This window comes from Mesoplodon densirostris, chromosome 10 (assembly GCF_025265405.1).
Source record: "Mesoplodon densirostris isolate mMesDen1 chromosome 10, mMesDen1 primary haplotype, whole genome shotgun sequence".
Taxonomy (NCBI): Eukaryota; Metazoa; Chordata; class Mammalia; order Artiodactyla; family Ziphiidae; genus Mesoplodon; species Mesoplodon densirostris.
In genome coordinates, this window is record NC_082670.1 from 12,503,678 (window position 1) to 12,517,251 (window position 13,574).

Sequence of the window (13,574 nt, forward strand, 5' to 3'; positions counted from 1 at the left end):
AAGTCTTTCAGCCCTTTGGAGTTGCTGAAGTGGTGCATACAGCTTGGGTGTTTATCTTGAGTCCTGTATAAGAGGTTGGACTTTCCTGCGGTTGTTTCCTGGAACTTGGTGAGGATCAGAACTTGTCAGGGCATTTGAATGTTGCAGACGGAAAAGGGATAACTAGTCACTGAGAGCACTGGGTGAAGGGGAGGGCTTGTTTGGATTCCTGTGTACTGCCAGTCGCGCCTCTTGGGGTTTTCTACAGCTGGCCTTGCTCAAAGCCTTTGAAAGTCCTTTGAGCTGCTTTTATAGCATCTCAGCAAATTCAAATATAGTATCTCTGGAAAGGAGTGATAAGTCACTCGTCTTATTAACAGCAGGGTTTTGTTGGTTAAATGGGTGTAAGAAAACATATTTGATGACAGGGCCCCTTGTGAGTCAGAGACCAGCTTTTCCCTCTTGGAGAAATTCTCATTTTGTGATGTAAGTGAGGTCTAGTCAGAAGACACTGTCACTAGACCCCTGCGAGGGATCTTTTGAGCCACACACAGTTATGGTGGATGTGTGTGTCCTGCAGATGTTTGGTGAGTCTCTGCTTGTCGTTTGCTGCCGCCCACAGACGTGACCCCTTTCTACTTAGTGCTCCCTTGACCTCAGGTATTAGGGCCTGTGCGTTCATATCCTGCAGAGTCCATCTGGGACTCCCAGGTGGTTGACAAGGAAGAAGTGAGGGGACTTTTATACTGGGGAGAGGCATCTTAGGTCCCAGAATGGGTGTTAAGAGTGTAAATGAGAGACGATCCTGGCTGAGTTGGAAGGTGTGAGTTGGCCTCCATTCCCCTGGCCCGTCTGGTTTAAAAGGCCACTTGGTTTGGTTTGATATAGTGATGCCATTTGGATAAATGTTTCTGCTTCCTGGCCTGATGACGTATGGTTACCTTCTGCAACCCTGAACGTTGGTAGAAGTTCAGCATTGCTTGAGGGTATCCTAGGCCTTGTTAGAAAGGAAGGTGAGTTCTATGCCATGACTCTCTTTTGCCTCCTTTGAATTGATACAGGTTCTTGGGTTTTTATTTAAATTTCTGTGCCACTGTTGTGTCTGCTGGGTCCGTCATGGCAGCCTCCAGTGACACTGAGCCTGGGCTGAGTCTCCGAGGCTGGGATGCTGTGAGCTCCAGTTTTTCATTGGGAGAACGTGCCATAACTCCAGGATCACAGAGCACAAACAGCAAAAAAAAAAAAAAAAAAAAAGGGAGGATAATGGCTCTTATGTTCATTAGTGATTAGCAGATTCTTTTTAATTATGGTCATGATTTTTAACTTTAGCAGTTGTCATAAAATCCTAGACCTCTTTTATAAACATTCAGGAAGAGACAATGTGTGGATTGTAGCGTATCCCTTTATCACAGAACAGACTTCCCTCCGCATTTTGGTTGGTGATAGCTTACATAACACCCAACTTTGAACATTACATGTGATTGTGTTTCAGCCTACTAAATACGTTTCTGTCAGCGCCCCAAAATGAATACTCTGGGCTTCCCAGGGAAGGAAGCATATTAGAACCATGGTGCATTACTTTAGTTTTGCCTTTTCTTACTTTTCTGGGTGGTAAAAATCACTTTGGGGGGAGGGAACGTATTTCAGAAAACAATCCAGTGGATTTTAGCCCTAGGTATACTTTCAAGATATAAAATGTTGGATTGTGAGTTGCTGTGTGTTTTCTATATACAAGCAGGGAACTTATTGTAATTGAGTTGTTGGGTTAAACGGTATTGCTAACATTGTTCATCTCTTACTTTCTGTGAAAAGTGGCTGGTTTCTTACTTCGCTGGCATCAGATTTTAGTGCAGGTACTAAAAATTGGTTAATGCCAGGCTTATCATAAATCTGCGAAAGTCAGAATTCCCCTTTCAGGGGTGATCCCAGAGCTGGTGTCTAAAGACTGTCTACTGCCATCTATTGGTGCTTGTTGGCTACTTCATGGGATTTCCAGTGGGCGGGGAAGTTGTCCAGAATCCCTTTTCTATTTGCTGTTCTTTAAATAAAGCAGATCCCTGTTAGCAGACTTACTGTCCAAGAGGCCGAGGATGTGAGAAGCTGAAGGAAGCCTACTCCATATCTTTCAGGGACTGGTTAGCTCTCTGAGCACTGCCTTTGTGCTTTGGTCCATCACATGCGGATGGACTTCTGAATCTCACCCTGTGCACAACTCCACGGGGAATGTTTCTGGTGGGAAGTTTCCATAGGATTGACTTTTCAGTTATACTGCTAGGGTTCCACTGGATTCTGTTGTTTAATGAATGAACTGTGTAACATTGCAGGATGAATTTCTTCGTGTATTTTTCTTCTCTCCTTCAAAGAACGAAGTAAAACATGATTCCTGCCTCACAGAGTCATTCAGTCTCCCTTCCCAGCCATCGTCTCTGCCAGGATTCGAGGAGTTTTCTGGCAGTTTTCGCAGCCGGGTATTGAGTAACCTAAAATTGAGAAACTGCTGGGGTTCTTGTTGAAATAGTATTTTTAAAAACAAAATTGGCAGTCCCACCTCAAGAGAGAATGAATGGAAAGGCAGATCAGCATTTCAGCTGGTTCTTTGAGGCTTTTACAGATGAGTGTACTTTAGGTAACTTGTTCACACCTTGTAACTACAGTAGTGTATTAGGAATTTCTTTGGCAGATTCCTGCTGGATTAAGACTTTTAACTTCCATGTGTTGGTCTTCTGACTCGTGTTATCCTTTTGTTACTTGTGCTGTAAACAGTTTTTGCCCAAGACTGCCCTGAACCTAACAGTCTTTGTGGAGAGGAGCATTTGCAGCTCCTAGATCCTGGGTTTGGAGTTGGATTCCCCGAGAAGGAGAGGGTTATGCGGCCTGGGGGTGGCGAAACCTGCGGCTTTCCATTGGTGGTAAACTGTAACACATGTGACATTTGTGACTGACGGAACAAAAGGGCTTTGTTGCCGCTTTAATTGTTGATTAATGATGATCCCTCTCAGATTTGACATGGTTGCTTTCTAGAACACAAAAGAAGTCAACATCAAATATTTCCTTGATCATGCCAGAGTCAGGATTTCCAGGCAGCCTTGGTTCTTTGACATTTCAGGATGCTGCATCAGACTTAAAAAAAAAAAAATAATTGCATCATTTTATTAATGGGATCAAAAGCAGTTCTGCATATTACTTCTCATACCATTTGTGTGGGCTCCCACCGCCAGCCTGAGATTTGTGTGACCAACAGATGTTTCACTTGGGAAGACACCACATGTATCTTGTAGCTATTTAGTACTTTGGTATTCTCCATTCTCTCCCCTGACCCTTTTTACCTGAGGTCAAGAAAATGAAGGCTCACCTTTCTCTCTGATGCCCACTTTCTGAGGAAGTGCAGTTATTTGTGAGCATTTGGAGTATCTTCCGAAGTCGGGGTGGTGTTTGGGTTTGCAGTACTTGCCTTCTCTTTCGTCTGGCCTTTTGGTGGGTAGAGCTGATGAATATACTTATAAGGGGTTAGGTTAGCCTTCCTGAGGATATCTCAGGGTTCTGAAGGAAGGTCATGTGTTTTCCTAAATGAGTCATTTATTCCTGATTGGAAGGATTAGGTCTTAAGGCAGCAGAGTATAGATAGCATGGTAGTTAGTAGTGGAAGGGAAATTATGGAACAACTTTTGGCATTGTGCCATCTTTTTTTTTTTTGGAAACATCTATATTTAAAATTTTTTCCACCTCTGCCTTCTAAAGTGCAAGGCGGTATGCATATCTCAAGATCTGGAAGTTATCACGTTTGCTGTTTTGCCTGACAACCTGTAGTTGGGAAGTAGGCGCTAGCAATCTTTAGCAACACAGGCATTTTGGAGGTTTTTATTTCCCACTTGGTACAGGCAAAAGATCAGTACTTGTCACCAGAATTATGAAATCATAATGCAAGAGGAATTATTACAGGAATTACTATATTGAGGTTTTATAGATGAGGTCAGAGGAGATTGGAGCTAGAAGGACCCTGAGTTGTTTCCTTTTCATAGGGGTCTCTCTCTCCACCCCCACCCCCACCCCCCACCCCCCACCCCCGCTTCTGCCAACAAGGAAATAGAGTCCCAGCTTGCCCAAGGTCACAAGGTAGTTGAACCAAAGCAGCCCAGGGGTTGTGATACCACGGTTCTTTTCCTTGTACCACTCTGACCAAGCAGAACTTTACAGGGTTTCATCTCCAGGAGATTCAAGCAAAAGAAGTTCCTTTCGGTATATCAGGTTAATAGCAAACTTTTACTCTAAATAGTTGCCTGTGTAATTTAATTTAAGACAAGTGCTGCAAATATTTAACATCCTGTGGTTTTTAGCATAAACGATTTCATCTCTTTCTATGTAAAGCAAGAAATGAGGCCTCTGAACCCGTATGGCAGGATCTCCAGAAACACCTGAAAGCAGGCATTTCTCTTCTCACGGAGCTGCAGACCTCCCTTTTCTGTCCCTGGGTGAAGTCCCTACACCCCAATGAGACAAACACCCATTGTAACTCTGGAGCAGGGTGGGCCGTGAGCGCAGAAGGATGGAGCCTGTTGCCAGTGCTTCTTGTTACCGAGTTTGCTGTGCGTTGGTCTCTGCTAGCCTCCGGGTTCACTTGAGGATGTGTTTATTTTCTCTTTACTATACAGGATGTTTACAGCCATCCTGTGTGGTTTGCCCGCAACTGCACTTGCATTTGAATTTGGTGGGCAGCTTGCCCTGGGCAGGGGATATCCCCTGCCCGACCCATACAGTCTCCAACACACACCCGCCCTTGTTTCTTTGACTAGCTGCCAGGTCTGTAGTATGTGTGTGTCTGGGGGTAGAATAGAGTGGGTACTTATTTTGGAGATGGAAACACAGGAATTTTTTTTTTTTTTTTTTTTTTTGAATAGGCCTTTCAGCAAGTTGGCAAAGCTTCAGGGCCAGCTCCCACACCGGCACAAAGAGCCTGGCTGGCTATGCGGGTCCCTCTGCACTTGTCGGATATAACGCATTTTCTTTCTTGAATGAACACACACCCTGCCCTCCCACCCATGCATTGCTCTCTGTTTAGACTTGGGGTGTAATCTAAATAACTGGATTTACCAGCTTATGTTTTTAATATTGGAAAATTAAGTTAATAAGATGGTGTTTGGCATTCACGGCCCTCCACAAGGACCGGCTGGGCGCTGCTTTAGACCCGCTCATCCCCCTCGCTTCCGCCTTGTCCAGCTGAGTTGCGTGCATACCGCTCGTCCTCCGTGGGTTTGTAAACTATCAGAAATCCTGGGCAGAAATGGAATTTAATTAACCTAGAAATTGCTGTTGTGCCATATTTAGGGCTGCCCTAGAGATTGAGCACACAGATAGCAATAAGCCGGTTAACTCTATCCTGTAGGTAACCCCAGAGGAGACCCGGAGACACAGTGCCACAGTGATGGCGGGCTGCCCAGAAGCTTCCAAAGGCAGGATTTGGGGAGGGCAGGAGAGGGCACCGGGGGAGTGTTACAGAACAAAGAGTATATGGCACAGGACTTGGTCAGCCCCCAGTGGGTTTTCTTTACAAGCTTTGTCTTGGAATTTATCTGTTAACTTGGAAAATAACGCTAGTGTTTATTTCGGTCTGCTTCTCTATTCCCATAAAGGTGCTGTACTTTTTTTCTTTTTAACCTAAATATGAAACATATTTGAAGGTTTATTGGGGTAAAATTTTAAGTGATCAAGCGAAACGTTCCTTTGGCTGTTGGCCCCGATGCCAGCGAATCCCACATGAGAGAAGGCTTCTTCTGTGAACCATGGGGCGTGGAAGAGAGGAGGGAGAAGACGGACACCCTCCCATCCAGCTCACGCAGCTCGTCAAGAAGCACCGTCTCTGACGTGCGGGGGTCTCGTGTGCAGGGGTGCGTGGCAGGACCTCCACACCTGGGCCAGCGGATTGTGGCCCAGGGACAGGTGTGCTGCGTGTGGACACATGGGGTGCAGCGGCGTGCCTTGGGGTGGGGGGGTACCTTGTGACGCAGCGTGGTTGACAGCCAGAACGCGACCTTAATTGGCTTTTGTTCGACGATGCTCCTGATGGCCAAGTGGCTCAGTAAATTCTCAATAAGCGGTGCCGGTGGTGGTGGAGAAAATTGTGACCGGACGGGCAGGTTCTTCGGAAACTGATGCTTAGTGAAACTGGATTCCACTCGACCTTCGCGGAGCCATATCCTGGGATGGCCAGTAACTTTACTGGTGGCCGAACCACAGGCCTCTCCTGTAGCTCTTGGGTCCGTTTCAGATCTGTCCGGCCATCTCCCTGCCACCTCCGGATTGCCATGCCCTCCGCCCCTGTGCTCAGAAAACGTGTGATTCCTAAGGAATGAGTGAGGCGTTGGTATTGTTCATAAATAGGACAGCAGCGTAATGTTCCTGCCTTTCTCTCTCAGTGTCTACGGAGGGCTCGCCCTCGACACGCGGCAGGCCGTACATGCAGACGTAGGGCATGAGGAGGCCCTGGCAGGAGAGCCCACTCTCTAGGCCACCAAAGGGCAGAGGAATGGCAATGGAGTCGAGCCGTAGGTCCTGGGGGATGTGCTATTTGAGGATGGCTCAGTCTCTCTGAGGAGGTGACTTTTGAACAGGGACATGGAAAACGTGATTCCGTAAAAAGCAGCAAGCAGGCTGGAATGTTCCCCTCACTGGATTATAGGAAGAAGCCAGCCATGGTGAGATAAAGGGGAGAAGCATTCCAGCTAGAGTGAGCAGGGTCCCCTGAGAACCTTTGCCTCTGTCCTAAGAGCATTTATTTCTACATAGAGTGACACTCTGGGGGGATCAGATCAATAAAGCAACTTTCGTTTCAACACCCACCCCCCCACACCCCCCAAAAAAAGGAGGCACTTTTGCTTAAATGGGATTCACACCAGCAGGGCTGAGCTTTGTCGTGACTGGGTTGCCATGGGGCTCCTGTCCCTTCTAGAGAAGGGACACCCCAGATGGCCTTACCCACGACAAGGGCTTCAGATAGCAAGCCCTGCATTCCCTGAACTTGCTCTCTGAATTTTTTACTCTTTTATCTCACATACACACATTTACACCACGGAAGGTGAGGAACAGCGATGATTTGATGTGAAACCACTTCTGTTCCCTCACCCTCACTGCCCCTCAACCCTAGATTTACACACTGTAAATAAAAGGTTACCCTCAATGTATTTATTCATATATACATGTATGTACATGTTTCTTCCTCAGTTGGTTTAAGTTTCTTCGGCTTGCTGGAGAGTTTGGTTTTAGTTGGTTTCATTGACCTTCCTGGCACGGAGGAGTCTTCTGTAAGGGAAATTCCTTCCTGGATCAGTTAATAAAAGATCAACACAGAAGTGAGTCTTGTGCCACTTGACCCTCCTGTGGTTTGTGTGGGACAGACGCCCTCTGTACTGTCTGCATTCTGGCTTGCTGTGCATTACCAACGGGCAGCAGAGGCCCTCCTGGCTAAACTTCTGGCAAAAAAGCCTTTGGAGGCCCTACATTCTGCTTGTTTCTTCCCTTGATGCCCAGGAGCTCCACACTCTCTCCAGCCCCACCCCTGGGTGGCTCTGAACTCCCTTAGTTCAACCTGAATTTCCATTTAAAGCATCTTCGCCCTGGTAATGGACTGGAGGGTGTTCCTGGTGGAGGGATGGTGGGTCCCATCTTGCTGGCCTGCTCACGGCTGGTGCCCAGCAGCTGAGTGCAGGCCGTCCTGGAGCTCCACCGCCCTCGGTGGGTGTCTGATCATGCCTGTCCTCTCCTGCACGCCAGCCTCCTTCTTGCCCCAGCACCTCCAGGTGCGGATAATCTAGGTCTTCAGCACATCTGGACCTCCCCGCCCCCTTTCTGTACCGATTTTAAATAACATACACTCATTTCCTCGTATCAGACAGTCTAGAATGAATCACCTATCCCGCAAACATACCCGAATGGCTAAGAGTGCTTCCTCCATGGATTTGGCCTCTGAGTTGTGTCATTCAAACTCTTTTGTTGCGTGGGGACAGCAAAGCAAAGTCACACCTTTGTAATCCCCCGGGACACACACACACACACACCCGCAAACCTGCCCTTGGGCGCGCGCGCACACACACACCCCCCCCCCCCGCAAACCTGCCCTTGGGGACACACACACACACACACACACACACACACACACACACACACACACACACACACACACACACACACACACACACACACACACACACACACACACACACACACACACACACACCTGCCCTTTCCACAAAGTACGGATTCTTCTGGCCTCTTTAAAACAAGATATTGGTTTGTCTTGTTCTTTAGGTCCTGCTTTCATCTGGGTCTCACAAATACTTAATCACTTGGGAGCTTGGCTTATTCCTCTGAGGGGTAATTTATTTTACTGACGCTTTTTAATCTGTTATGCCCTTATTTTTCATAGCCTCCCTGAGAAAGTCATCAGGCAAAAAGCGCCTTTTATTTGAGCAACGGTCGGAGCATTTATCTTTGAGGTTATGAAATTGTAGAATGTTTTTCCGAGTCCTGCTGTGTCATCTGTGTTTGCGTGTTTGTTTTTCATTCAGGCTGTGCCATCTTCTCATTATGTGTGGCATTTGTCGTTGCCGACTTTTGAGAAAGCAAGTAAACACTGAACATCCTGTTCACGTACAGGCAGTGATTCCATAAAGCCCCCCCTTAATGCCCAGAGTGTGAGTTATGTCCATTTAAATGAAGATGTACAAATCAGAAGATTGCCAATTAAAACCCCTTTTCAGTAGGAAAACATGACAGGGGTTTTCTTTTAACAGGAAGGGCAAGTTGGAGGAGAGAAGGAGCTGGTTGGAAGAGGAGGGTAGTCCTCCTGGGCTCAGTCCACCCTGAGGGTGCCAGGGCATGGCGTCGCTGTCTCCTTTTCTGTATCCTGTCCCTTCTCTGAGGCGATCCTGCTCAAGGCACGGGCTGTTGGCTGCCTGGTGCCAGTGAGCTGAATAGAGAAATTGAGAGTGAGCAGTGAGCATGTTAAAGCAGTTGAACAGGGTGATTTTTTTTTTTTTTTTTGCGGTATGCGGGCCTCTCACTGTTGTGGCCTCCCCCGTTGCGGAGCACAGGCTCCGGACGCGCAGGCTCCGGACGCGCAGGCTCAGCGGCCATGGCTCACGGGCCCAGCCGCTCCGTGGCATATGGGATCCTCCCAGACCGGGGCACGAACCCGTATCCCCTGCATCGGCAGGCGGACTCTCAACCACTTGCGCCACCAGGGAGGCCCAGAACAGGGTGATTTTATGTCTGTTGAGTCTAATAATAAATTTGAGCTTGTAGTTTATGTCTTTCATTTTCTCCCTACAATAATTATCTTATAAAAATATCCATTTGTAAAAGGCAGAAAATCTAAAGGGGACCGTGAGGGGGCACCAAATGCAAAACGGATCCTCCTCTGCGATGGTTTGAGAAGCACTGTTCTTACATCTCTCAGTTGGTCACACACACACCCCCCACCCCCATCTGATCTTCCTTGAAGGTCAGTCCTCTGGGCTTGGAGGCTCTCCCAGCACACACTTCTGCTCTCTCACCTTCTGGACAGTCAGTTGGTTGCAAAAAAAAGCTCTTTGTTCTTCACAACACAGGAGTGGGAGCGTTGTTTTATCCCCTTACCATTTATGACGTTTGGAATTTCTGTTAAACCTTGTTACATGGCTGTTTTCCTCTGGTCATTCCTGGGTTCGGAAGTGCTTTTGATGAACTGCGACGTTTTTAAGATTTTAGGGACTGAGGGTTGTTGCCCAGTCCCTAGTAAGGGACAGTCATGCTGTCGTGACCAGCATGCTCTCTCCCTGTTGATCAAGTGTCAGTTCATACTGGGAATGTGACCTATTCAGGAGTGTTTCTGGTGGGTCGTAAGGGAGGCAAGAGTTGAGTCTGGGCAGGACACGGGAGGTTAACACTTAAGGGAGCTAATTTTTACAAAGTGGAGAACCAGTGTGTGTGTGTGTGTGGGGGGGTGGTTATTTTGTTAAATACTAGAATGTTAACTTAAAATGTTAGGGTATTTCGAGCACCAGCAGTGGAAGATACTATGCTTACTGTTTTACATGATCTCAACGATAGTTAAGGGAAGACTTGTTTGTGCTATAGAATTATAAATATATGTAATACTCAAAGCAGCCTTGAGCCGGGGTGGCTTTATCAGTCCCACCCACATAGTGACTGATTCCAGTTTGGGGTTCTGAGCAAATCCGTTTAAAGCCCTGTGCCGTAGGGCTGCTTTTTTTTATTTTTATTTTTTGTGGTACACGGGCTTCTCACGGTTGTGGCCTCTCCCGTTGCGGAGCACCGGCTCCGGACGCGCAAGCTCAGCAGCCATGGCTCACGGGCCCAGCTGCTCTGTGGCATGTGGGATCTCCCCGGACCGGGGCACGAACCCGTGTCCCCTGCATCGGCAGGCGGACTCTCAACCACTGCACCACCAGGGAAGCCCAGGGCTGCTTTTTGATTCTTGTTTTTTCCCTGCTCTCAAATACTGTTTCTTGAGCATCTTTATGAGCAGGGCCAGAGAGGTGGTTTAAAGCAGGACACCTACAGGTTCACACCCTCAAAGGTGTTTATTTTCCGTTAGGCGTTGAGGTCTTGAAAATTCAAGGGAGAGCTAATAGGAGGCAATTTATGATAAAGGTCAAGTCAGTTATACAGGGGGTAAAAACACTTAGGTAGAAAAAGGAGAACGACTACTGGCTACAGTGTTAGGAAAAAAGTAAAGAAACCTTTCCAAGAGTCATTAGGATTCAAATTAATAGAGTGTCTGACATGTAAAATTGTGTAAATGAACAATGTCTGGTTAAGGAGATTGAAGTTGTGATTTGTAGACACCAAAGTATAAATTAGGGGATTGGTATCTACGTAGGATGGTAATAGGGGAGGGGCCTGAGAAAGATAGGTTAAGGCCAGTTTTTCAAATCCCTAACTAAGGACTTTGGACTTTTTGTATGGGCAGAAGGTAACCCATAATTTGGCCATGAAGGAGGGGTTTTGAATAGACTAGAGAAGTGGTCTTCCCCCCCTCCCCCACCCCCTACATTACAAGCTTTAATTCCAGGTGGATTTATTTGGCTGAATTGGAGTTAGAAGAGCTTAGAGATGGGGAGACTACTTCCTCCGGGGGTGTGAGACCAGGTCAGTGACAGGCTAAGGTGGACGAGGTGTCCTTACAAACTATGAAGGCAGTTGTGCATGTGTTTGTGATAGCATCGTGTTAAAGCACAGAATGCTAAATAAATGTGGCAGATGATTTGTGAAAAAGTACGAAAGCCATTAATCCCGTGTCACCTAATACCGCACGCTGCTTTGGAAATACCCAGGCGCACACTGGTTTGTGCACAGGCACGTGCTTGTGCGCAAACGTACACACATGCTCATGGCGCACGTTTTATATCAGTGTAGAAAACGTAGCCCTTTAAAGCAAATTTATGGCCCTTTAAAGCCGGCTTGTGGTTTACGAGAGTGAGAGAGAGAGAGAGAACCTTAATTAGAAACAAAGAGTTGGCTTGAAATAAGGTCTCTCTTCCCTTTTGTGTCCTGATTTTATTGCTGCACGTAGATCTGTATCCTCCGATCTCTGCTTGTTGCTAATTTTCTTTTGCTTTTACAGGCCCAGGCTGCAAGCACAAAGGAAGTTTGCTCAATCCCAGCCGAATAGCCCCAGCACAACTCCAGTCAAGATAGTGGAACCATTGCTACCCGCTCCAGCCACTCAAATTTCTGACCTCTCTAAAAGGAAGCCTAAGACAGAAGATTTCCTTACCTTTCTCTGCCTTCGAGGTAAGACCGTGTTGCCATTTTGGAGGGAGCAGCCTGGTTGAAGGAAAAAGGGGTGAGGCTGTCCCCAGGCGTTCTGATGTTGGCTTCGGTCTCTGCTCTACAACCTCTTTGAACTCCCAGCCTGGTTTGAGGGATTGAGACTGTAAAGTGAGGAATCCCACCCAGAGGGTGCTGGAGCCTTCCTGTATTTTTCCCTCTGACTCTTGAATCACCTTTCTTGGTGTCTCAGCACACAGTGTCACAGTTTGGAGTCTTACATTCTTATAATCGACTTCTCCCTGACATCCTTTTAGGACCTCTACCACCCCAGCATCACCGTCACACACATGCTTTGCAAACTTGGCTTTTTGATTTGTAATTTTTTTTGTTGTTGTTGGGGTAGTTGTGGATGGGTGTTAGGTCCCGTTTCCTAGTGTTTCCTGAGGTCTGGGAATAAGCCACGCTGATGGAGGGTCCTCTCCCTCCCCCCGCCATACTACTTTAGGAAAAATAACAGTAGTGCTTTGTAGGTATAGATAACGGTGGAAATAGTGGTCTGTACATACGAACAGGACCAATGGACGGAGTGCACGGAGAGGATTTTGTAATTACAAAATTACAATTTTGTAATGAAGGATGGGTTTGGATTTACATGGCCTTATTTTGGGAAAGTCTTTAGGAACTAAGTGAGGGAAGAACACAGAAGATGGTGAGGGAGATTGAGGGGCCTCTGCATTGCAGGTAGGAGCATCACAGAAGGGAGTCTTCGAGCTTCTCACTGCCCTGTTGGGCCACAGCATTCCAGTCTGTCCTGTGGTTGATGGTGCTCCCATCGGTCACTCAACTGAGGCAGGCTGTCAGGCTTTTCCACGGAAAGCGGACCCTTGACAGCTTTTGTGATTATACGTATTTCATTGCGAGGCTCTTTGAAACACTCCGTATCTCATTTCTCATCAAACTCGATGTACTCATTTTTGGGGATCTGGATGGACTCATTTCCTGTTTTGTTCAGAGGGTTGTAATCCATTACTCATCTGTTTTGATGTTTGATTGTCCCAGATCCCATCAGTGTAGCCCCTTCAAGCTGGCTCCCTTGCCCTTTGACACGTCCCTGTCATCCTCCCATCCCAGCTCCCCGACACAGTGGAATGTCCTGGACTCTTGTTGTGTACTCCCTCCCTCAGCCCTGAAATCAGCCATTTCTTCTAAGAGCCCTGTTCATTTTCAGGAACAGCTGCTCTTTAGAAGCTAGGATCTGGGCTTGAGGTGTGCTCATAGCTATCGGAGGGAAATGCATTGTGTGTGGGGGGGACATGTGCAAGGGCATGTATGTGCAGCTCATTTAGTATGCACATCTATGTCTCTAGGCCTATTAAAATTCACGAATGAGCACCAGTACCCTCCCAATTTTAGTTTAGCACCAAAGGGTTCCTTCTGGTTTTCTTCCTTTTTTTTTTTTTTCTATATTAAACAGTGAGAAAGTTGACTCCTGTTATCCATAAATTGTTTATTTGATCCATCTTTTCCAGTGTGCCCCACCTCCCATCTATTCTGCCACCCTCGCCATGTAGCCCTTCTGATCTCACTTGGCTCGGACCCTGTGAACGGCCTGACCTGTGTGTGAACACCTCTTCATCCTCCTTTGGCTCTCGCACACCACAGGGACTGCCACGGTCGACACACACACACACACACACACACACACCTTGTACCAGTTTGCACACACACACACACACACACACACACACCTTGTACCAGTTTGCTTTAGGACTAAATTGTTAGGGAAGGGAAAATGAAGGGTGAGGTCTTTATCTGAGATTACAGGCTAC

The 13,574-nt window shown here is 47.1% G+C and overlaps 1 protein-coding gene across 2 annotated transcripts in view; it reads left to right on the forward strand.

Moving 5' to 3' along the window:
* Window positions 1-13,574, forward strand: part of JARID2 (jumonji and AT-rich interaction domain containing 2) — a 245,507-nt gene that overhangs the window by 172,338 nt on the left and 59,595 nt on the right. For both annotated transcript variants that reach the window (XM_060110539.1, XM_060110540.1), the window contains exon 5: window positions 11,597-11,766. In XM_060110539.1, coding sequence (XP_059966522.1) covers window positions 11,597-11,766 — 170 coding nt within the window. The remainder of the gene's footprint in view (window positions 1-11,596; window positions 11,767-13,574) is intronic.